Source organism: Enhydra lutris, unplaced genomic scaffold, assembly GCF_002288905.1.
Source record: "Enhydra lutris kenyoni isolate GAN:26980312 unplaced genomic scaffold, ASM228890v2 scaffoldscaffold6, whole genome shotgun sequence".
NCBI classification, from domain to species: Eukaryota; Metazoa; Chordata; class Mammalia; order Carnivora; family Mustelidae; genus Enhydra; species Enhydra lutris.
This window is the reverse complement of record NW_019154090.1, coordinates 30556634-30581549: the sequence shown is the minus strand read 5'-3', so window position 1 is coordinate 30581549 and position 24916 is coordinate 30556634. Positions and strand designations below refer to the sequence as shown.

Sequence of the window (24916 nt, the reverse complement as noted above, 5' to 3'; positions counted from 1 at the left end):
CAAACATCCTCTGCCAAGGTCTAGCGTCGCATCAATATTTACGCCAGACACCACGGCTGCCGCATAGCCCACGCCGCAGAATGCAAACCATCACCCCAGTTCGGTGCTCCCTGGCAGGCCGGGCTTGCGTCCCAGAGCAAAGGGTTTCTAGTTTTGCTTTTTGAATGAGTATCATGTGCCCTCCTTTCAACTTCGGCAGAAATGCTCTTTGCACAGGGAAGTGCAATCGCGTTCTTTTAGAGTGGGTGAGAAAAACTTCCCCAAGTTGCTATGAAGACATGGCTAAGATGGGACATTAGTGTACTGAGCTCTAGTTGGGGTAGGAACCAGAGGTTTCCAGGCAAAGGTATTTGAAGACTGTTTTGAGAATTGTTTTAGCCTCGGTCAGCTGCACTAGACAAAAAAAAAAAAAAAAAAAAAAAAAAAAAAGCAGCCCCAGGTCAACCAATGATGATTTGCTGTTATTCCCAACCCTGCACTAGCATTGGCCCCTGAAGGACTCCAACACATGGGGGCTCGAATAAATAGCATCCTGGGTCTGCTCCACATTTCCCAGGGCCATCAGGGCCAAGGGGATTAGCCTATGGGTGATAAAGAGAAGCAGGAATGAGACACCACCACTACAGGGCTGTAGGTAGACACCCCCTCCCCCAACCTGTAAAAGATGAAGACGATGGAGAGAACGGGAAGGCCGTCCTCATCCCACTATCAGGAGAACGAGCAGCGAGATGAGGAGGATCACGGGAGGGGGCGAGAAGAGGATGGCGCTCGCCCCCCTCTGGTAGTAAGCCTCGGACTCTCGCTGGTACTGGGTGACACACATCTGCTCCACCACGCGCTCCATGATCTTCATGTCGGTCTCCGTGAAGTTCTCGCCCTTGGTGGTGGTGGTCACCGTGTGCTGCTTGACTGTGATGTTGACGCAGTCGTGCACGAAGTTGTTCTGGTTGCTGTACTGATCCACCGGTTTGTAGTACACTTGGTTGGGGTAGCGGTACATGTTCTCACGGTAGTAGCGGTCCTCATAGTCGTTGCCAAAATGAATGAGGGGCCTGCTCATGGCGCTCCCCAGCATGTAGCCGCCCAGGCCCCCCACGACCGCCCCAGCTGCTGCGGCTCCCGCCACATGCTTCATGTTGGTTTTGGGCTTACTGGGCTTGCCCCACTGACCGTGGCTGCCACCACCTTGACCCCAGCCACCGCCACCATGCGGCTGTCCCCAGCCGCCCCCATGGGGCTGACCCCAACCACCCCCGTGGGGCTGGCCCCAGCCGCCCCCGTGGGGCTGACCCCAGCCGCCACCACCCTGGGGTGGGTAGCGGTTGCCTCCAGGACTGCCCTGCCCTGGGTATCGGCTCCCCCCGGTGTTCCAGCCTCCTCCAGGCTTCGGCCGTTTCTTGCAGAAGCCAATGTCACTCCATGTGGCCACAAAGAGAACCAGGAGCCAGCTGCCTATGTGGCTTTTCACCATGACGGCTTATCTGCAAACAAAACAAAACAAAACAAAACGAAACAAAAAAAACGAGGAGGCCGTCAGCATCCTATGTCTGAGGCATAAAGAATGAACGCCCAGCAAGGGCATCGGCACGTTGGTCACCAAGGCTCCCCGCTCCTACTTCTCCTTTGCGGCACATACGACAAAAGTAATTTCAAAGAAAGCGTTAACCCAACTCTTTCTCCTCTAGGGACAAAGGTGACCTTAAGATCATTTCTGGCTCTACTTCCTAGAAACCTGATAAGAGATGGAATGTCAGCAATGTTGCTTATGGTAAAAATAACTTGATTGATGAACTGCATCTGGGCTGGGTGAAACTGAAAACATCTGGTGGGTTTGCCAGAGCTTTGCGCATCTTTGGGGTAGTGGTTACTGTAACCAGGTATGTCCTTGTAGGGACCCTGGAAGCTGGAAGTGCCCAAGGGGCTGTCACAAGGGGCACTTGCTCCTGTGGGGCCTGGGGACTCTACATCCAGGGGAACACTTTATCCATCAATATGGGTCTCATTCTCTTGTATCTGAGCAGCCACGTGTGGGGGCTGGGAGTGGAGACAATTTGCTGGTTGCTGCTGGGTGGACTGCTATGAGGATCCTGGTGTAGCCCCTTCTGGAACCTTCTTTTTTTTTCCTGGAAACTTCTGAGAACTTGGTCGGGGTGGGGGGCCTATGTAAGTCTGGGAGTTAGGAAGTCCCCCAGTTGAGCTCTGCAGGAATTGACTTTGAAAATTGCTGGGGCGCCTGGGTGGCTCACTGGGTTAAGCCTCTGCCTTCAGCTGGGGTCATGATCTCAGGGTCCTGGGATCAAGCCCTGCATCCGGCTCTCTGCTCAGCAGGGAGCCTGCTTCCCCCTCTCTCTCTGCCTGCCTTTCTGCCTGCTTGTGCTTGTGATCTCTCTCTCTGTCAAATAATTAGAAAATCTTAAAAAAAAAAAAAAAAGAAAGAAAGAAAATTGCTGGCTCCTGTCTTCCTTCATCTGTGGGAATGAATGCCAGTAGGGGGCGGGCATCTGGTCTGCTGCTCTCTCCTCAGGGGCTAGGGCGGTGCCTGGCCCAGCGAGCACACAACAGTTACTTGTTAAGTGAAGGGATGAACGCCCTCTGAACATGTAAGTGCCTGCAAGAATTTCCTCAAACTAATTCTCAATACAGGATTTTTTGGAAACAGGAAACATGCCGGATTTTGCAAGCCCTCTTGTAAATTCATCTTCTATAAAAAGAGCTGCTTAAAGAGGGATAAAAATGCCTGTGTTCACGAGTCACTGAATGAGTTTTGGTTCAGCATTTAATGGCTTATGAGGGACTTATTTTCTCCTAATATTTGGTACAAAAGAAACACAGGTCTTACAGAAAAGGGCCGGCACAGTTCGGGAATTCATGAACAAATTAAGTTGCCCCGGATAATAATTTATGATCCTTCGCAGAATGTACACTTGTCCAATGAAAAATCTCCTTTCAGATGAAACGCCTCATCTACCCTGTTGCTCAGTTCTCAGGGCCGTGATCAAAGACACACACACACATTCAGGGGAAGAATGATGAAATAAGTGAATGATTCTCCTCCCATTTATACTTCTATCCTTACTGAAAAATCCGGGTGGCCATAGGTAAATAGATATATATTTGAAAGGTACGAAAGCAGGTTAAACTGCTCAGAGTGGGCCAATCAATTGGGATTTCCAGAGGCTCTCCTGGGTCGGGTCGGAGGGTCAGGGTCCTAAGATGGGCCCCTGGCACTGGTCTCCGGCAGGCCCTCGCCACGTGTTCAGGGGCTCCAGCTCTCCGCCTGCCTGCCACCCACATTTCCACCCACACACCGCAGGGAACTGGACTGGGAGAGTGCCACCCTGGTCAATAGTTTCCAATCTACTGGGGTTTCACGTCAACAACTACTTCATTCACCCCAATGAGCCAAACCCAGCCAACACCCTGTTTTTTTTTTTTTTAAGAGTTTATTTATTTATTTAAAGTAAACTCCATGCCCAATGTGGGGCTCCAACTCACAACCCCAAGATAGAGAGCCACATGCTCCACCAACCGAGCCACCCAGGCACACCCCTTCAACCCCCCATTCCAGAGTTATTCTTGAATTTCCTCTTTCTCACAGCACACAATGAATCTACCAGCAAATGTTATCAGCTCTACCTTGAAAATAAATCCTAAATCCTGAAACTCATCACATTTCCCAACACACTTCCTTCCTATCCTGGGTGAAGCCTCTGTTGCTTCTCATGGGGGTCTTTTTTTTTTTTTTTTTTTTGTGACCTTGGAACTTTTAATTGGCCTCCTGCTCCCCAAAGGGCACCCTGCTTCTGCTCCCTCAACGCCTCAGAACTTTGATGACATTGGTCTCAGACACGACCTTGCCGTCCACAGTCCTGCAGGTAGTGGTTTTCTGGATGGTCCGCATGGAGCTGCTGCTGTCCAGGGCGTCACTGAGATTGAAGTCCTCTCATGGGGGTCTTTTAACAGCCTCCAACCTGCCTCCCTACTATTCCCCAGCCCCCACTGCATGTTCTCTCCTCAGCAGCCCAGAGGCTCAGACAACCTTTTTTTAAGTAGGTCACACCATGTTTCTTTTCTTCCCCCTCAGGTGGCACTCCTTTGTGCTCAGGGTAAGACACCAAGTCCTGACCGTGCCATGTGACCTGCCTCCAGCTGCCCACCTCTCTCTGGCCTCCTCCTGCTCCCCACACTTGAGAAGCACTTTCCCATTTCAGGGCCTTTGCACTTTGCCGCTCCTGGGGCCTGGAAGGCTCCCCCTCCAGTTACTCATTTGGCTCCAGTCTGCTCTGATGTCAGCTCTGTGGGGCTGCACATGTCACTCTACCGGAGTCAGCAGCCTGCATCCTATCCCCTTATCCTGCTTCATTTTCTTTCAGAGTGGGGATGCTTACCTGACACCTATATTTTACTATTTACTTACTGTTTGCCATCTCCATGGGAGTGTGGGCTCCCCCTGGGGCGGGAGTTTCTCTTTGTTCACTGCAGTGCCCTTAGTGCCTAAATGGAGTGCCTAGCCCACAGCCTGATATGACTAAATGCTGAATGAATGGATGAGTGTGGAAACATCTGTAATAAATCATAATAACCAAACTAAAAATTAAACTGTTACAAAAGTGATCCACTCTTTATGAATTTTCAAAGCCCTCTTCTCTGCACTGGCCCACTGTCCAACATCTCCAGTCCGGTTATAGGAACACTGAGCTCATGTGCCACCTGCCACGGGAGTCTCTGGCTGGCTGGAGAGGAGAGTTGACACTGTCGGGGCAGGAGGGAGAGAGACCCTGTGGCAAGGGGAGGAACGTGGAAGCTGGCTTTGAACATGCCTGCTCCAAGGTTATAAGAGTCGCGCTCTGTAAGTTCTGGAGACATGTGAGCAGATGCTGACATCATCTAGGAAAGGAGGCACAGAAGAAGGCCTTGATCCCTGGGAAGCTGGGTGCAGGAGGTGGAGGGGGCTACAAGGCATTTGGAGTGGAGACGGGGTGGTGAGAGAGAATGCCAGCAGGTGGGGGGAATCACAGGGGGCTTCCTGGAAGAGGAGCCTCAGTGTGCAGTGCATCAGGAAGCGGGGCCAGGCAGTAAAGGGCCTCACCAGCAAGGTGAGCAGACATCCTGTCTTCCCTGGGACACCTGTTGTGCCTGGTGCTAATATTAATAATACCCTTTTTGGTCTCAAGAGTATCCCCATGGGTTACTATAAGTAGCCTAATGCTAAGGCATGTTAAGTCGTCTGGACTTGATTATCCCAAAGTACTAGGGAACCAATGAAGAGTTCTGGGCTCTCTCTGAGAAAGAATGTTGTGGAGGGTGGACTGGGGCCTGTGTGTGTGTGTGTGTGTGTGTACATGTGCGGGGAAACTAGCTTCCAGGCTCCTGCAGTAACTAAGCTAGAGATGGTGCCCTTGTCAGGGAAGGACGGTCATGGATGGTCTGATTGGAAGGTAGCTTCTGGACGGCTTGGTGTCTGAAGAATCAGGGTGGCACCTGGATTTCGGGACTGGGCAGCTGCATGGACGGGCACAGAACAGAGGAGGAGGCCTGGAGGGAGATAAATGAAGGGCTCGGCTCTCACTCGTCACTCTCATCAAGCTATGTATGTGAGACAAGAGAGACCAGGAGGCAAGGGGGCGTCAGAGCTGTGGGCACACGCTGCTGTTTGTACTTCAGTAAAGCCGAATACTGGAGAAGGTTGGCTCACCACAGAACGGATGAAGACTGCATCATTTTAGAATCGGTTGAGAACAAAAGCAGCAACGTTTAGTTATGGAAAGTATTAAACCCAGCCACTACATTTTGAAGTAGAGAATCCTTTCTAAATGTAAGAAGGACACAAAACTTAACAGGGGACCTTGGAGAATCTCTCTCTGTTTGTGAGGAAATGAGGAAGATCTGGTATCATTGACTGCAAACCTGTCAGTCTGCGAGTTCGGCTACCGAGATTCAGAGACAGCAAGTGACACACCTAGGATGATAGGGTTGGTGGGTGTAATTGCTGGGGATGGAGACGGGGCTCCTGAGCTCTTGTAAGATACTCTGTGTGAGTGATCGGCTTGTTCCCGATCCTCTGGCACATTTTGAGACCTGAAGGGCAGAGCTGCCAGGCAGAACCATGCGGGTCGTCGCCCCTTTGGGTAAATGTGGCCTTGGCCACTCGGTATGGCCCCCGCCAGAGGTGCCAGGAGCAGCAGCTTCCAGATGGCTTCAGAGACTGGGACCTGGACCGTGGTGGCACATCCAGCTCTGAGTCTGACTCTACAGCGACAAGCGTGTGGAATCTGACCCCCAGTGGGGGCGTGATTTCTACAGGACTCTCCCCTCGTTGAAGAAGGACCCCCACATTTATCAGAAAGCTGCCACCTTCTGTCAGAGAACAGCGCCGTCCTTGGAGAGCGAGCAAGCAGCCATGGCTAAAGAGAAGCAAAAGAAGATGTGGCCTATGTACCTGAAGGGCCATGGAAGTGGAAGGAAGGCTATCTTGGAAAGAAGGCAAACTTGGACATGGTGGAGACCTCCAGTCGGAGATTCCAGCTGATCTCGTCAAAAGTTACGTAGAAGAACAGAAACCACTCAAGGAAAGCTTCGGGGCCCTGCTGCAGGGTGGAGGGTGGTGAGGGCAAGGACAGTGCCCCGCAGTGGCTCTGAGGTGGCGGCAGACACATGCGAACACCAGGTGGAGAAGGCCCGGCGGGATGCGGACTGGCTGGAGACGCTGAAGGGGCAGAAGGACAGTCACAGCCCTGACATCTGAGAGAACTGGCCCACCTGGAGGAACGCTGGAACAATCCAGAGCCGGGGGAGGCGGATGGCGTTCCTTGAAGGAAACTTGCACATACAAGGTCAGAGCCAGAGCGGCTGCAGGATGAGACACCAGAGGTGGAAGGCCCAGAACTCGTGGAAGAAGAGGCAGGTCTTCAAGTCACTCTGCCCAGAGGAGACAGAGACACTCACAGAAGCCACAGGGAAGCCACAGAGAGATGAAGCCTGTCCACAGGGCGGCTGTTGGCACCTGATGGGGCCTGCAGGAAGCAGCCCAGCACAGAAAGGGAGGGCTCTGCGTCCCACCCCCACCAGAAGCCAGTCCCCCAGGGGCAGAGGAGGGGCAAGGAGGCACAACTCCTGGGCCCAAAGGTGACAGCTGGTAGACATGAGTTACTCACCAGAGACGGCAGGCCTTTGGCCTCAACCCCAAACGGCTGTCCTTCTGCCAGTTGGGGCAGGCAACGGAGGAAGCAACAGGGTCCCAAGAATGGCCCCTGAACTCCAGGGAGTAGGCAGGGGCCCTGGGGTTCCTCGCCTCCAGTCAAGCCCCTGGATGCCTCTCCCTCATGCACTGTATCGACACCGTGTCTGCTGTGGGCAAAGAAGTCTTCCTATCCCACAGATGTGGAAGTTGAGACCTCCCTAACAAGCTTGCCCCAGCACCTTACCTCGAGACACACCTTAGACCCATCCCTCAAATGCTGGGCCCAGTCACAGCCACAGTCAAGCTAAATGGCTTCATCAGCCTGCAGGCGCCACTGTTCTCCCTCCTACCCCCAAACCTTGGCAAGGTAGGGGCTGTGGGACCCGTGAGGGGCACAGGTGGCCCAGTGCAAGCTACAGTACTTGAGTCAGGCCCTGAGTGGGTGTCCGGGAGCCCTCCCTCCCTGCCCTGTGAGGGGGGCCCGGCTGCCAGGAGACAGGCATAGGGGCTCTGCCCGTCTGAATGGCCCCAGTTCAGAGGTTTCTGGGACTGATCTCAGTTGTGCTTGTCAAGGGGGTGAGAAGGGGAAGACCCGTCAGCTCCAGATTTCAAGCTCCCATACCCACCATGACATAAATAAAAAAATAAATAGTGAAAAACAAAACAAACAAAAAAGACATTAAGTATTTGACAAAGCTCAATACCTATTTAACACTAAAAAGCCCCCCCTCAAACAAACAAACAAATAAACAAACACCCCTCTTTGCAGACTAGGAATAGGAGGAAACTCCCCTAACTTGATAATGGTTATATAACAAAACCAACCAACATACTTAGTGGATAACCTCTGAATGCTTTAAGACCAGAAATAAGACAAGGATGGGGGCCCCTGGGTGGCTCAGTGGGTTAAGCCTCTGCCTTCAGCTCGGGTCATGATCTCAGGGTCCTGGGATCGAGCCCCCCGCATCGGGCTCTCTGCTCGGCTGGGAGCCAGCTTCCCCCACTCTCTCTGCCTGCCTCTCTGCCTACTTAAAATCTCTCTCTCTGTCAAATTAATAAATGAAATCTTAAAAAAAAGAAAGAAAGAAGACAAGGATGTTCATCGCCATAGGACTGGAGATTCTGTTCAATGTCATCGGCAGAGACAAAGAAGTAACCAGGGCCAGAACCGCAAGGAAAGAGCTGGCAGTCATTGTTTGCAATTAAAGTGACCGTACACAGAAAACCCAACAGATATGTCAGAGACGACAAGAGACCCCAGTACGAGAGTTCAGCAAGGCTGTGGGATAGAAGACTGGCCTACAAAAACCAACAGCATTTCTCTACATCAGCAATAATCAATTAGAAATCACAGCATCAAACCAAACATAAGGTATCTAGGACTTGACTTAACTGAGAAGAAATAAGACTTGAGCATAAATAACTCCAGTAGGGGCGCCTGGGTGGCTCAGTCGTTAAGTGTCTGCCTTCGGCTCAGGTCATGATCCCAGGGTCCTGGGATCGAGCCCCACATCGGGCTCTCTGCTCAGTGGGGAGCCTGCTTCTCCCTCTCCTACTCCCCCTGCTTGTGTTCCTTCTCTTGCTGTGTCTCTGTCAACTAAATAAAAAACTCCAGCAGAGAACACTGAAGATGATCTGAACAAATGGAAAGATACTCCATGGCTTTGACTGGGATGACTTGGTGATGTCTGTCAATTACCCCACCCCTCCAACCAGTGAACCTGTAATTTCAATAAAATGCCAACCCGAAGTCCACCTGGGTTTTTTTGAGGAGTTCAATAAACTTACAAGGTGAGAGGAATGTCCATGAATAGTAAACTCAGCTTTAAAAAGAAATAGAAAAAAGAAGGGAATCTACTGGATCAGACCTTAAATCCTACCACAAAGCCAGAGCAATAAAGACCACACGGTCAAAGTCTAGGAACAGACCAACTGACCAAGGAGAGCAGAAGGGCACATTCAGAAATAAGCCCATACACACACACATACACACACCCACACATACACAAACACACTTTAGTAGGGGACTTGATATACGATAAAGCAGCCACCACAAATCAATGGAGAGAGGAAGGCTGTTGAGCAGATGCTTCCAGGGAACCAAAGAAAAATAAAACTAGATCCCTAACACCACATGCAAGAGTGCACTCTAGATGGAATACAGACCTACCTGAGAAAGGGAAAAGCACGTTGTTAGAAGAAGAAGCCACAGGTGAATGCCTGTGTGACCTGGAGATGACCGGTGGGGGTGGGGGGGTAGTGGTGGTGCAGATTTTTAAACAAAGGGTACAAACCAAGAGGCAAATAAAAGTTTTATGACGTAAAAGATAAGGATTCTTATTTAATGTTATGAAGGATATTGTGGACAAAATTAAGAGGAGTACATAATGGTAAAAATATTTCTAGTATTGGGGTGCCTGGGTGGCTCAGTTGGTTAAGCGACTGCCTTTGGCTCAGGTCATGATCCCGGAGTCCCAGGACTGAGTCCCACATCGGACTCTCTGCTCGGTGGGGAGTCTGCTCCTCCCTCTGACTTCTCCCCTCTCATGCTTTCTCTCTCATTTTCTCTCTCAAATAAATAAATAAAATATTAAAAAATATTTCTAGTATTTATGGCCAACAGAAAATTCATTTCCAGAATGTACAAGGAAATCTTAAAAGCAGTAAGACACAGTAATAGACAAAAATAGACAAAAGGGCCAAAAGATACAAAAACTGATAATTGATAGAAGAGGAAAAGCCAAAAGGGCTTGAGAATATATTCAAAATCGTTAAGAATCAGATCAAATGGGACCAAAAAAGGAAGACATTTCACTTATACTTATCAGTCTAGTCAAAAAGAAAAAAATAACCAAACCAAAACCAGAAGAGAGCTGGATGATGCCAAGAAGGCAGGGTGTGGAAATAAAGGAACCCACGTGACTATCAAAGGAGTGTGGGTAGTATAATTGAACAGAAAGAATGAAAATAAATTGAATGATTATTCAACTCAAAAAAGAAGAAACAGAAAGAGAAAATTTCAAAATAAAGCATCATAATTATAAAGAAATATAGAGATGAAAGTAGAACCTAAATAAAACCCAGAAAAATGAGGGATTTCTAAGTAAAATTGAGTGACTTGAAAAGGCAATACACATACAAACATGGTCCACTGCCGAGCTCCACGTGGGGAATGGGAAAGGCCAAAAAACCTTAGAAAGGGAAGACTTTAAAAGGGTAACAACCTTCCAAATGCAAATGTGTTTTATGAATTAAAAATCTGTGTGGGAGGGGCTCAGTGGGTTGGGCCTCTGCCTTTGGCTCAGGTCATGATCTCAGGGTTCTGGGATCAAGCCCCACATCGGCTCTCTGCTCAGCGGGGAGCCTGCTACCCCTTCTTTCTCTGCCTACTTGTGATCTCTCTCTGTCAAATAAATAAATAAAATCTTAAAAACAAAATCTGTGTGGGATGGGTTGCTTTTCTGTTAAAATATACATCATAATTTTTGACTTTAGAATTAATTCAGCCAACAAGTATTTATGGAATAAGCAGTATATGCCAGTTTTTAAATAAATAGAAAATTTGAACTGACCAATAACCATAAAAGAAATGGAGGCAAAAGTTGTCCTAAATAATATATTACAGTGTAACATTTATAGTACAATAGAGTATTGATTCATTCAACAAATAATTAAGTGTCCTCTAAGGTTCTAGCATTATGCTAGTGTGCTAGGGTGCTGGGGACACAATCGTGAGTAAGATATTTAGCTTGGGGGATGATGCCATCTCCTGAAATGATGGAGACAGGTGGAGGGTCCCGCTTGGAGAGAAGACCCGGGGCTGTGGTTTGGACATGTTAACTTGGCTACACCTAGGAGATGTTCAAGTAGGAGTATCAACTTAGGCAATTGTTTTAAGAGCCTGGAACTCAGCAGAGATGAATGTGAGGGCATCCTTCCCCGAGAAGCAGTGTCTATAGCCAAGGGGCCAAGGGCCAAGATTGAAACCCCAGCAATTGCGTCCTTAGTCACCCAGCCTCCACCAGTAAGGTTGCCAAAATCCAAAAGAAAATACCGCCAAACTGATTTTAACAGTTTAGTTAAAGAAGGATACACTGTGACCAATAAGGATTATTTTAGGAATGCGAAGATGCCTCAATTGGAAATCCACGAATAGGTTAAGATGACAAAATGCTAAGATTCTGTGGAGATATCGAAAAATTTTCAATTAAAATCAGCTTCCATTCTTGATTTTTTAAGCTTAAGCTATTAACGTTTCTCTAGAACTAGCAGGCAGTCCCTTTCCATCAAGAATTGCCCCCACAAATGCACGGCCTATATCCTATCTTAATGGAAGAAGGAAAGGCATCCCAACAGTGTAATGAACAAGACAAAAATGCAAGAAGGTGCTGTTATTTTTGATTGTTATGGAAGTTTCAGCCAATTACATCTCCTATTTGGAAAATTGGCCCAAAATGTCTTAGAATAAATAAGTGAGCTCATTAGGGTGGCAGTTTTTGCAATCCATATATAAAAACCCAGCAAGTCCCCAAATTAATTATAATTAGTGAGAAGATTTAGCACAGATGCAAACATTCCATCCATAATGTTCCATATTGCCATTCCATCTATAATGGCAATAAAAAAATTTTTATAGCATCTAGGATTTAGCCTAAAAAGAAATAGGACTTTTATGAGGAAAGCTAAGGAATTTTACTGAGAGACATAAAAAGGAAGACTAGAAAACAAACAAACAAACAAACAAAAAGCCAAAACAAACCAAGCCATGCAATGTTTTTGTTTGGGAAAACCAATACTGAAAGATACCAATTTATCTTCAAATAATCCATCAAATCAACACACTTTCAGTCAGAATTCAAAGGGGATTTTAAAGGACATGATGAAATGATACTCAAAATTAAGAAGTCAGAAAAAAAAATCACTGAACAGGAAGAAAACCTAGGGCATGCTCGGCCTGTCAGCTATCCGGATACATTGGAAAGCTACATGAGGCATTGTAAGGATCACATGGCATTGTATGAACAATGGCAGAGCAATGGAGCTTGACAGAAGGTACCAGAAAGATCCACAGATTATCACCCTGTTCATCCTATTCCCATTTACACATGAGCTGGCAGGAACTAGCTTAATGGTCGAGCGCCAAGGGCTGAACTTCTAATACTTAGAACATGTTATAACTTGAAACTTAACTAGTTAAATTGGGAACTGGCACCAGCTTCTCCCACCGCCCATAGACCCCAGGAAAATTCCCTGTTTTTCCAGGGCTAGGTAGAACCTTGTCATGTTTTAATCTTTTTGAGGACACTGCCCCTTAAAGAAGGCAAGCCATACAACATTTTGCAGAACATTTTGGGATGTGGGGTTGCACTGGTGCCCTGATGCCCTGGATTGAACAGGGCAAAGGACCGCAGAACATTTTGGGATGTGGGGTTGCACTGGTGCCCTGATGCCCTGGATCGAACAGGGCAAAGGACCGCCAACCTGGTCTGTCATCAGAATGACCAGAAGAGCTTTTTCAAAAGCAACATTGCTGCAGCCTATCCTGGACCAACAGCCTGTGAGTGTCCAGCAATGGCATCTGGGGATCGATAAAAGCTTCTTAGGGGATTGCACTCCTAACCAGGCTTCAGAACTAGGGCCTCAGGAACACAACACTGAACCACATTTACAATGCTTCTCATGAAAGAGCACACTTCCCTGGAAGTGATCACACGATAGTTTAGCAGTAGTAAGTAGAACACAGCTAAAGAAAAAGGATTAACAAACTGAAGGGAGAAAAACAAATGCTCCCCACTGTAAACGCTGGCAAGCACGGGATTCACTTCAGGATTATTCTACAATATACAGCACCATCCCTGGGTCAGATGCCAGTGCGATGTGAATGCTTAATACACAGCCGTGCACAGCTGATACAGTTGCTTTGGGAGAGGAAATAAGATCCTAAAGGCAGACTAGAACAGGTAGGATAAAACTATAGCTTCAAAAACCTTTCACCTCCTAAAACCTTTTGTCAGCTGGTAAACAGTCACCTTCAGCGTTAATCTGGCACAGAAACGTTACGTGATTATTATTATATTATTTTTTAAATGGCTGCTTCCTTACGTAATTCAGCCTGATTGCAGGGAAAGCTGTGACCATTTCCTGGCAAAATCAAGGTGATTTTGCAAGGATGACAGAATGGCTAGGAGTTACATACATAGACCCCAGCGGCCTCCGAACAGGGGCCTGTGATTGCGGCCGTTCCAGAGTCTTATTTTCTGTGACAGTTGGAGACTATTCAACCATCAGAAGGCCAAAGAGATTCCACAGGGTACGTACATCTGTCGTGGCTCCGCTGAGCTGGAGTTGTGTCTCTGAGAAGACAGACTGCTTCGGTGTGGCTGAAACAGTTCTGTTTCCGAATATACTCAGGAATCCTTAAAAACAGCCACAAAAAAAGAAAAAACTAGAATGGATAAATAAATCTAAGAACTGATTCCTTAAAAGAAAAACCTAATAGATACATTACTAAACCACTAATAAATCTGTTCAAGAAGAAAATGAGACAATATTTGAAAAAAATGAGGTCATATAAAAAAAAACAGCAAACAGGACACAGAGAAAATGGTGGGTCTGTATCATTTAAAAAATTGAGATATGTGACCTGTTTTAAAAAATTGCATTATTTAGTAAAAGCAACGTACCAAGAAAAAAAAGGAACGTGAAAATCACCTCTCACTTCTATTAAAATGCCCATTTTTTGGTGCTTTTCCAAAAATTTAGATTATCCACACATGCATTCTCATTTGAGTAAATAGTTTAGAAAAGTGCACTCTGACTTGTCAGTTTTCCCCAGATATCAGAGGCTCCAAAATCATGACTCTTAATGGTCACATACTGCTCCTACCACTTACTAGGCCATGATTTTCTGAGCTACTGCTCTGCTGTTGTACATTTAGGTTGCTTCCCAGTTGGTTCTAATTTTAGATCATTCTGCACCAATGTGTGCCTGCATATGGCTTTTTGTTGGTTTGTTTGCTTCCATCGCAGGTAAATGTTTCTTCCATTGCAGGAAAATCCCCAGGGGTAGGGTTTTCTGGGTCACCACTTCTAACTTCTTAGTGCATTGCCAGATTGCTTTACAAAAAAGTGCATAGTACTTCACAATATCCCCTGAACAGGAAAAGAATAAAGGAATACACACCAATGGGCAGTTTCACCTAAAGTTAATTTTGGCAACACACTGGGAAGTAGGTTTCACTTCCTCTATTTTATGAATGGACATGAGCAGGATTAGGAAATTAGGTGACCTGCAGGAAGTCACAAAATCAGTTGCAGCTCCATCTTTCTGACCCCAACACCCCACAGCATCCCCAGATAACTGAATATGCAAGTTTCATGGCAACTGTCTCATAGGGGTTGTTACTACTACTGAGATCGTTTTTGTTCATTTAATAGATGTGAAATGATAATCGGCTTGCTTCCATTTGCATTCTATTCTGCAAATGGTTCATCATTTCACCATTTATCTGTTATACAATTTATCTATTATAATCTCTCACTTTCCTTTTACATGTACGAAAAATTTGTGTCAGATACAAAAAGATACAAATCGCATCCTAGCTCTCCGCTTTTTTCCCTTTCCAGCTAGTTCTTTTTCATTTTAAGAGCTCCTCGGTGGCCACGTAAGTTAAATTGTTCATTTTCACCCATGATTTTTGTTTTTCTTCTTAACAACGTCTGAGAGAGTTGTTCATTTTTCCAGCAGTCTGACCTTCTGTATTCAACTTTCTGTTCCTATTTTTTTCCGGTAATTAGTAAAAATCTTTACTCCTATTCCACCTGGAGTTTTTCACAAGGAAAAGGGAAGCACCTCAAATGCTCGGCATGTGGGGAACTGCTTATTAAGCCGTGATGCTCTATGTGAAAGAAAAAAACGCAGCCATGAAGATAATCATGATCCGGGGCAGGAGACATGTGTCCCCGGGGGGCCAGGCACCCCAGGGCCCCCGAGAGGGAGAAGGCGGCGGCTCCAGGCCCCAGACCGCAGAGGCCCGAGGCCCCGCCCACGCCCGCCCGCTCCGGGGCTGATCCGCGGAGGGCTAGACGGGTGCGGCAGCCTCTCGAGAGGAGTTCCCCGGCAGATGGGCCCCCACGCGCCCTCCTCTCCCGCCGCGGCCCCGGCCCGGGGCGGGCGGCCGCTCTCCCATCCCCACTCCGACACCCTCGGGGCGTCCCCGTCTTCCGCCTGCTGGCTGGGAGGGCGGCCAACGCGCGGGCGGCCGGGAGCCCCGCGACCCCACGGCTCGTCTCCCCGGACCCGCTCGCGGCCCTCCGTGGGTTCCCCAGCCGCGTTCGCGCGAGGCGATCGCCCCCTACTTCCCCCGACCTTCGGCCCTTCCGGCCGCGGACCCGCGTTGGGGAGGATCAGACCTCGCGGCCATCCCTCCCCACCGGCCAGGCCAGCCGCTCCCCCCGCCCCCAGGCCCAACCAGAAAAGCTAAACCAAGAGGCGTCCCCCCTAAACCAATGCGCACCCTGGGGCAGGCCGGACGCGCCACGCGCCCTCAGGGAAGCCCCCCCTCCCCTCCTCATGGCCAAGGTCGGCCCCCGGCCCTAGAGCCCGCGGCTCGGGCCCTCGGGCTCCGCGACGCCCCCGCCGCCCCCCAGAGCTCCGGACCCCCGCCCGCGCCCTGCGCTGGGAGTTGAAAAGGCCATCGGGCTGTTTACCTGCCGCCTTAGGAGAGGAGAAGCTCGCCGCGGCCGAGCTGTCAGCGACTGGCGCGGAGGCGAGCGACAAGCCCCGCCCAGGGGGAGGGCCGTGGGCGGGGCAGGGAGGTGGCTGAGCTCGAGGCGGAGGTCTGTTCGCGAACCAATGACCGCGCGGTCTCGGCTCGTGTGCTCCTGCGGGTTCTGGCCCACGCGGAAAGGTGCACCCCTCCCAAGCGGGCCCGGGCGTCTGAGTCGCCCAGTGGAAACGTGTTGGGATTCGCTTCCACACTCTCACCGGCTGATACCGCCTCCTGGTGTCATCACTCCTTGATGTTGCTCATTGACTGTAAAATCATCTTTAAAAAAAAATTCGGCCCGAAGCCCCAACTCTCCCGTTACATAATGGAGAAAATGAGACGTTAGGGAATGAGAAGGCAATTTCTGGAACTTTGGTAGCCAGAAATTTCTGAAGAGGAAAAAGATTTTTTCTACCTTGGATTGAGCCCAGGGTTCATGAATTTTCACATAAGTTCTTACAAGTGGAGGCCTAGGAAGGACGTTGGCCATCACTGTTCGTTCATTGACTCAGTCTCTGCTCCTTATTTTGTGCAAAAGAGATTATTTAGACTAGACCTCACAAATGAGGAAAATGTCCTCCACTTAATAATGTCCGCTCACGTTACCTGAGGTACCTTGTATAAAACAGAATGGTATGCTCTGGCCCGTTATTCCTGCTAAGAAATTAGGTAGGGGTTTATAAAGGATGGCCTGGGATGAAGGGATAGAGGGACGGGAACTGGGGTTTGGGGAACTGTCTAAATTATTACCCAAATCAGGGCACTTGTAAAGTGAAAAGAGACACCAGTGTGAATTAAGTGGGCGTAAACCAAGATTGTCCTGGGAAAAATGGGACATCTAGTCCCCTTGTTATCAGCAAGGGGGTCCACTAAGCTTGTAAGAAAAGAGGTTTAAAAATATTGAGACACCTGTTGGAAACGGGATTTAGATTACACACCTATATTCCCTGGTGGATCACTCAAGTGGGAGGGGGCTAAAGGGCAGGAAGGGGAAAGCCAGAGAATAGAGAGAATGTGAAACAGTGCAGGGTGATGTTTATGTGAATGTGGGTGGGTAATTGAAAGGTCAGCTGGGAAGGGGAAATGATAGGTCTGGAAAACATGGATGGCTAGCCCATGGGGTGATTCAGTAAGAGACAGCTGGATTTGGGCCAGTTAGAAAGGAACGTTAAGCAACAATACTGTGGCTGTTTTCTATCCATTCAGTCTTACATGATGAATAGGTTGACAGTACTTTTCAAGCCTTAACTTCTTTCCTTGGAAATGGCTTATTGCCAGGTGAACTGGGGGAGGGGGAGGCAGAGAAGCATCTCCCTGAGTCTTAAACTGGGCTGGAGCCAAGAGTTGGTGACCAGATCAGATGGGGAAAAGGTCAGGCTTCCCCCTGGCAGGAGGGACTCTATAAAGCTTGGTTAGAAGACCCTGAAACTCAGCCTTTTTTTTTTTTTCCTCAAAAAGATCCTATGTCTACTGACCAAATGTTCTCCCAGCAGGAGAACTCAAAGCCACAGCATTTCTTGGAGGGATTAGGGAGCCAAAGCAATTGCCTTATGTCCTAATCTGACTATTGTTGCTATGTAGCAACTACCCCTAAAACTTAGTGGTTTATAACCATCACCATTTACTAATACCCATGGATGTGCAGGCCAAGGACGTGGACGGGCACAGCAGGGACATGGTTTCTCCCATGATTTCTGAGGCCGCAGTTGGGAAGACTCAGAATCTGATGGAGGTTGGAATCCCTGGAAGGGTCTTTCACTTGCATTCCTGGCACCTGAGCAGAGGAGACTTGAAGATCACGTGTGCTTATTGGAATGCCTACACGTGGCTTCACCACACGGCCTGGCTTTCCCCTAGCCTGCTGGTTTCAGGTTTGAAGGACTTCTCACGTGGCTTCTTAGGATGTGAGAGTTCCAGCAACAACATGGAAGCTGCCTAGCTACTTCCCACCTAGCCTTCCAAGTCACAAACATCACTTCCACTGTATGCTATTGACCAAAGTAGTCGTATATCCAACCAGATTCAAGGGTGGGGGACATAGACCCCCCTTCTCAATGGAAAGATTGTCCAAGAATTTGGGGCCATTTTTTAAAACTGCCATAATGAGGTTGGTAGTCTGGCTTATAGATTCTTAGAGGCTTTCATTGACCTCATGAACAGCACCGGGGGGTAGGGAGCCCACAGGAAGAAGCTTTTGCAAATGGCCCAACATCATTCCTATCCCAGCCTCATTCAGGATTGCCTCCCCTATCACGACAACTATCATGCCCCATTATGAACAGGGAAGGTCCTTCTCTGAACTGGTGGGGAATGGAATTTAAGGTTTGTTCTCTGGGGCTTCCTCTTGCGACCTCTTGGGCACCTGCTGTGCTGAAGTTCACAGCACCGTGAAATGCTTTGAGAATCTCCCTTTGCATCCATCTCCTGTGTCCTGACTAGAAGGTATTGGTCAATGTCACATAGATCCTTCTCAGCAAATACAGAGAAGTTAAGGAAGTCAAAGTCTCAGTTCACTTATATGCAAAGGAGAATTATTTTATTCAACAAATAATTTATAGAATGCATAGTGTGAATTATATAGTTTGAGTCTCTGACCTCAGACACCAGAGGGAATTCAGGAAGCCACATAGAAAGTGACCAGGTCATGCAGGGCCAAAGAGCCCATGACAAGGTGTTTAGATTTTAATCAAATGTGATAGAAGCCCTTGGAGATGGAGCAGGGAAATGAAATGACCTGATTTAAGTTCCAAAAAGACCACTGTGGTTGTTGCGTGGGGCCTGATAGGGCAAAAGTGGAAATGGGTCCTGGCAGGTGGCTTTTGCCATGGTCCAGGGGAGTGAAAATGGTGCTGGATCTAGTGTGGTAGCAGAGGAGATACTTCTACCTGAAATGGGAATGAAACCACAGAAGACCCAGTTTCACAGACAACAGGTTTTAGAGAAGTTCCTCCTATTTGGGATGCATTGAATTTGAGATGCCCATGTCACCCCCAGAGAGGTACATCTGGAGATTCTGGAGCTTGGGTGGGTTGGTGCCGAAGATGTGCATTTGGAAGTTACCAGTATATAGATCATGTTCAAAGTCATGGGCTTGGATGATAACATCAAGGGAGAATGTGTAGCCAGAGAGAAGAGGCATCTGCTGTGAACGGCCAGCAACCCTTGTGGTTTTCCATCAGCGGTTCTCCGTGGCTCCCGTGTGAGTCACCTGGGCCCCACCCCAAAGATTCTGAGGAGTAGGTTTGGGATGGGGTGGTTCCCAGATACTGCTGCTGAGTCACACTTTGAATTGAAGGAAGAGCAGCGGGCAAGATAGACTGAGAAGGTATGAGGAACCAGGAAGGTCCCAGAAGCTGAGAGCGGAGAGTGTTTCAAGAAGGCAGGAGTCAGTTCCTGACACCAGACAGAGTGGTGACCGCAAAGTGTCACTGAATCTGGTGACATGGAACTTGTTATTGGGGGCTTGATGGGAACAGTTTCAAGGGAGAGGTGGGGACAGAAAGAAATTAGAGAGGGACTAAGTCACAGGGATGAAAGGCACAGCACAGAGAATATAGTCAATGGTGTCATAATGGCGGTGTTGGCGACAGATGATGGCTATGCTCGTGGGTAGCACAGCAGAATGTACAGACTTGACAATCAGGCTGTTGTACACCTGAGACTAATGTAACGTATGTCAACTCTGCTTCAATTAAAAAAAATTTTTTTTAAACTAAAGGTGAGGTGATAGAGACTAGACAACTTTTCAGAGAACTTTTACTGTGAGGGGAACCGAGCAAAGGGCAGTAGCTAGAGAAGACGGTGAGCATAAAGTGGGTGTTTCAAACTCCTCTCTAACCATGAAGGTCCTCTCCAGGACTTGTCTCGAGTCCTCAAAAACCTCGCTCCTTCCCTCTTTCGCTTCTGCCCTCCCTAGGCTGGAGTCACAGGGCAGCAGCAATTTGAGGCATTGCGTGAGAAGTCACCAGAAGCAGAGCAGGATGAAGGCCTGTTTATGTGGTCTTCTCTCCTCTTGGGAGTGAGGAGCATTTTCTCTCAAGAGAATGGATCATGAATTTGAAGAGGAAACATCATGCTGCTGCCACAGGACAGAGTGGCTCATGTTTCTCCACTCTTGCAACATATTTCTTGTTTCCTTGACTGCTAGATTCTAGGGCTTAGGGTTTATAAAAGGCACTTCCCACATTCTGATGGCGCCTCTCCCTGCATCCCCCTGGGGCTGTGGTCCTGCGGGGTCACTGCCCTGTGGAAAATCTGCTCAGGCAGTTCCCTCAACCCCTCAATTCCCTCAAGGAATTCTTCACCACCCTCTGCTGGGAAGTTCAAGCTTAGATGGGTTGTCCCCCTGGGAAATGTTCCTACATCTTCTCTCCGCACCCCTCCCTCCCTCATGCTCAGCTGCCTACCAGTATCCAGCCCTGTTTTGATCTGTCCTAGTATTTATCTGTTGGTTTTTAGCAAGGTTATAAAAATCTTGGGAGGAGAACCTCAGGACCTTGAAGAAGGGAAATCAGTTAAACATTATCCTGACTGAGTGTTACCTTCTCCCATTTGCTCTGATCACTCTGGTTCCCATTTCCCTTTGGCTCCAACAGAATTTTCGCATCTTTCTGTCCAGCTATGCCCAAGGTAACCCAGCTTCCCAAACCAATGTTTAGTGTCACCTAGAATCTTTGCCACACTTGGGTCCTTCAGTTGTTTTTTTCTGTGTCACAGATCTGACAGAACTCACTGTCTGATTTTGTCAGCATTTCTTTGTCTCCCACCCCAAGCCTGGCTTCTGACTTGTTCCATTGTTCTGGAAACTGGAGCTTTCCTGTGTTTCTACTGGCAGTTCCTTCCCCATTGGTAATCTTTCTCATCACTGGTGAAAATGATTCTAATATCCAATTCCAGTGTGTGTGTGTGTGTGTGTGTGTGTGTGTGTGTGTGTGTGTGTTGTGTTCTGTTATGGGGGGGGGCTGGTTTCCTCCCACCACAAAGCAATTGTCCAATACCACCTGGGTGTCCTATAGTTCAACTTCATTTTGATAGTCTTCCTGGAGATCACATCAGATCCCACAGGTTCATGACTCAGTCATGTAAGAATGACCCTCCCACCCCCACTTCAGAGGCCAGCCTAAGTCCACTTGTTCCCTGAGCTTCTGACTGTCTGCTACAGACCATAGGACCCAATAATCTCTTCCTTGGGTTCTGTTAATTTATGAGAGTGGTTCACAGAACTCACAGTAACATTTTACTTATGAGATCACAGTTTATTATGAAAGGATACAACTCAGGATCAGCCAGATGGAAAAGATGCATAGGACAAGATATGGGGATGGTGGTGGACTCTCCCACGCTTCCATGCACCACTCTCCCCACATCTTCATGAGTTCACCAACCCAGAAGCTCTCTGAACCCAATCCTTTTGAGTTTTTATGGAGCTTCATTATGTAGGAACGATTGATTAAATCATTGGCTGTTGGTATTTGATTCAGCCTTCCAGCCTTCTCCTCTTCCCAGAAATCAGGTTGGTTTCATGGTTGCTTCCCCTCCCATCCTTGGGTGCTTTCCAGAAGTCACCTCATTATCATAAACCAAATTGTGGTGATCTGGCTGGTTCTGAAAAATGAGACACCCAACTTTACGTCTATGACTCCAAAGCGATCTCAGGAGTGGAGGACAAGAGACCAAATATTATTACAAAAGATGCTCCCATTGCTCTTATCGCTCAGGAAATTTTAAGGGTTTGGGGGAGTTGTGAACCAAGAACTGTGAATGAAGACCAAATATATATTTCTCTTAAATCACAATGTTTCACTGGTGGAGAGTCCTTCTTTTTACGTCGAATCTGCCTAAAGAATTTTCATAGCCAGTTGATACAAGCAGGGGGAGGAGGTGCTACCTGGGAAGAGAGTTTCCTCTCAGAATTAAACCCAAAGGAATACTCTTACTCGAGGCAAGTTTAAGCTTTATAATACGCCTCAACAACTAGTAGGACCACTACTGTCCATTTATCCTCTCTTTGCTTCAGAATGTCTCTGATATTACTCACGTCTCCTTTCAGATTGATCTTATAATTTCGTTGAATTCCAAGAAACTTGTGCTTGGGATTTTTAATTGGAATGGCATTGCATTTATGAATAAATGTGTGAAGGATCGACATCTTAACATTTGCGTCCCGCAGAATTATTGTGTTAGAGCCCTAATCCCCAGCGTGCTGGTATGAGGAGGTGGGGCCTTTGAGAGGTGATCAGATACCAGGTCACGAGGCTGGAGCCTCATGAATGGCTTTAGGGCTCTTATGAGAAGAGAAATGAGGGAGAAGATCGTTCTGTCAGCCAAGTGAGGACATGGCAATCAGGCAGCCATCTGTAAATCAGAAGTCCTCACCAAGAACTGGATTGGCTGGGGCTCCGATTGTGGACTTCTCAGCCTCCAGAACTGTGAGAAATAAATTCTGTTGTTGAAGCCACTCAGTCTATAGCATATAACGGCCAGAGCGGACTAGGACATTATGTAAAATGCTTGTTCCCCAATGCAGGAAAATAACACGAGTGTGTTTACTCAGGTGGCTTTGTGGGACTCCTTAGAGAATTATGGCAGACGCGGTTGATTCCTCACCCCATGTCCCTTTGGCCCCCCTGAGTTCACCTTTACCAGGCTTCCAGAATGCTGGTAATTTCCCACTGCACAGCCTGCATCCCTCTTCTCTGCCAAAGGTCTTTCTCTGGCACAGCCTCTGATTCGACCTCCCAGCCTTGCCTTCTCCCCAGAAATCAGTTTGGTTTCATGGTTGCTTTGCCTGCCATCCTTGGGTGCTTTCCAGAAGTCACCTCATTAACATAAACAAAACTGCAGTGATCTGGCAGCCTGCTCTGCCCCCATAAAGCACCCCAAAGTATGGGGAGCCAGGAATTTGGAACAATCCTCACTAATGGGAGATGTGATTTGGTGGATTGATGCTCCCTCTTCCCCATCCCGCAAGGATGACCTGAGGTGTGTTCCCACCGTCACCAAATGGTCCCCCAGGGGTTGAAGCCCCATTGCCCACAGTGGTAATTGCCCACTTTTCCTGGCTTTTGTCCCTTCTCTATCTCATGCTGCCCACTTCCTCACTTTGCTTCCTGGAGTCACTTCCCAAGAAAACCACCTGGGTCTCGGTGTTGATTTTTGGTGGACCCCAAACTAAGATAAACTTTTGTAGTTTTTCCACATCTCTTATTGAGAGTTGCTAGTCTGAATGCCCGTGTTGCTTCCACAGGGTACATACAATGGGAAGTTTGGCTACTGAGACCGCCCAACGAGAGAAGACTCGTTGAGTTTCTGGAAAGGATACAGTTAACATTTGCATAAACAGTTTACTAATAAAAATAAAGCTTCGCCAAACCCGCCCAAAACATTGCACAACTAAAATGAGAAGCAGGATAAAATATTGAACTGCTTCCCCCCCTCCCATATTTTTTTTGTCTTTATTTCTGCCTCACAAGTGTCTGACACTTGTAGAGGGAAGGAAGGAAGGCTATAACTCTGAATAACGTGAAAGCAAGCGCTATTAAGGGAGAGAGTCATTGGAGCATTTTCCGGGAAATACTCAAATCATAATTAAAGGAGAAAGGTAACTGTAGCACGTAGTCATAGACAGAAATGATGCTGTGGATATCCATGACACGGTGGGTATGTGGAAGCCCACAGTAAATAGGAGCATGTGGCCCCAGAACCCCACACTGGATGCAAGACGGAAGGATTTACGTCTAAGACCACAAGAGCTGCTGAAAGGTTTTTTGATGCGATTGCATCGTCCTCAAGATGGGCTTTGCAGCTGCAAGACAGCTGTTGCCAAACAATTTCTAAGTAAAGGAGTGGAGTGGTGGTTAGATCAATGGTGTCATCCCTGGCCCACCCTAGGGTGAGGTCTCCTGTGGGGTAAGGTGGTTATCAGGGGCCCCAGAAGAGGCCTTGTGGGTTGTGAGAGGATCAGAATGAGGCTGGTGAACCCATGACAAGGGGAAGAGGATTTGAATGTTTTTTTTCCCTTTCCTGAGGCTGCTCTGGGAAATGGTACAGGAAAAAAACATCAGACTCCTCAGGGAGTCTGGCATTTTCTGTTTCAAATTTGCTTCTTTGGGTACTCTCTTTGCCAAAGGAGCCCTTGCCTTGTCTTTAAAACCTATTCTTGAGCTGATGTCAGTCTTCTACTCTGAGAGCAATATTGTCTCCCCACATGCAGCTCAGGGAGTTAGCCCTTTGACCAGTGCCTGCCCCTTTTGGGGTTCAACGGGTCCTCATTACTGTAGCTTTAATTTCTGTTTGGCTGTTGCACTGGGGGAGGGACAGGTGTGGGAGGTAAGCCCTGGGGAGGGGGGGTGTCTCAGCTTAAGCCTGAGCTGCTCTGGAGCACAGTCCAGTCAGGGGCTTAATACCCTGGTGGTCTGTGCCTGTCAGGAGCCCCCATGGAGAAGGTTCATCTGGTAAGTCGACAAGCAAAGTTTGGCCTAGTACAAAGACAATCATCCTTTGTCTGCCTTGGTTCTGCCCCGGTGGATGAAATTCTGAGCCCTATGCCAAGGGTGCCATGGACGGGAAAAAAGGAAAGGTAGCGCATAAATCTTAGAAATCTCTGGGATTCTAGGCAAACAGAGGAGGAGGAGGAAGAGGAAGTGTTTTCACTCATGCTTGGGACCTTGTGTAGCTGTGGGGTTAGAAGGCCCTCTGGCATCTCGAGACTTCTAGAACCTCAGCGGTGGTGACTGGCCATCCCTGAAGGAGGGCCCGGCTTCTGCAGTCCCCAAGCCTGGGAAAGGTGCCTGATCATCGAATGTATGCAAGAATACACCTCCTGTATTCCTGAAATCCCTGGGTCGGCAGAAGGTGCTTAGCAGGGAACAAAGTCCTGCATTAGGCAAGGAAGCCAGATGGTTTCCAAATATATCTTGAGTGTTCTAAATTTTTACTTACATTCAAGACCTTCAGCTCTTTACTTGTC

At 48.0% G+C, this 24916-nt stretch overlaps 1 protein-coding gene across 2 annotated transcripts; it reads right to left on the bottom strand.

Annotated features, from left to right (window-relative positions):
• Positions 1-420: 420 nt before the first annotated feature.
• On the bottom strand, positions 421-15938 carry LOC111141608 (prion protein). Of its 2 annotated transcripts, XM_022494297.1 has the most exons (3): positions 15890-15938; positions 13499-13596; positions 421-1481 (listed from the first exon to the last, which is right to left on the bottom strand). In XM_022494297.1, the coding sequence occupies exon 3, from the start codon at positions 1469-1471 to the stop codon at positions 698-700; it is 774 nt and encodes a 257-aa protein (XP_022350005.1). In that variant the 5' UTR covers positions 1472-1481; positions 13499-13596; positions 15890-15938; the 3' UTR covers positions 421-697. The 2 variants fall into 2 exon arrangements, with proteins under 2 accessions (XP_022350005.1, XP_022350007.1); XM_022494299.1 differs by lacking the exon at positions 13499-13596 and having other exon boundaries at positions 15890-15908.
• Between the last annotated feature and the right edge of the window lie 8978 nt (positions 15939-24916).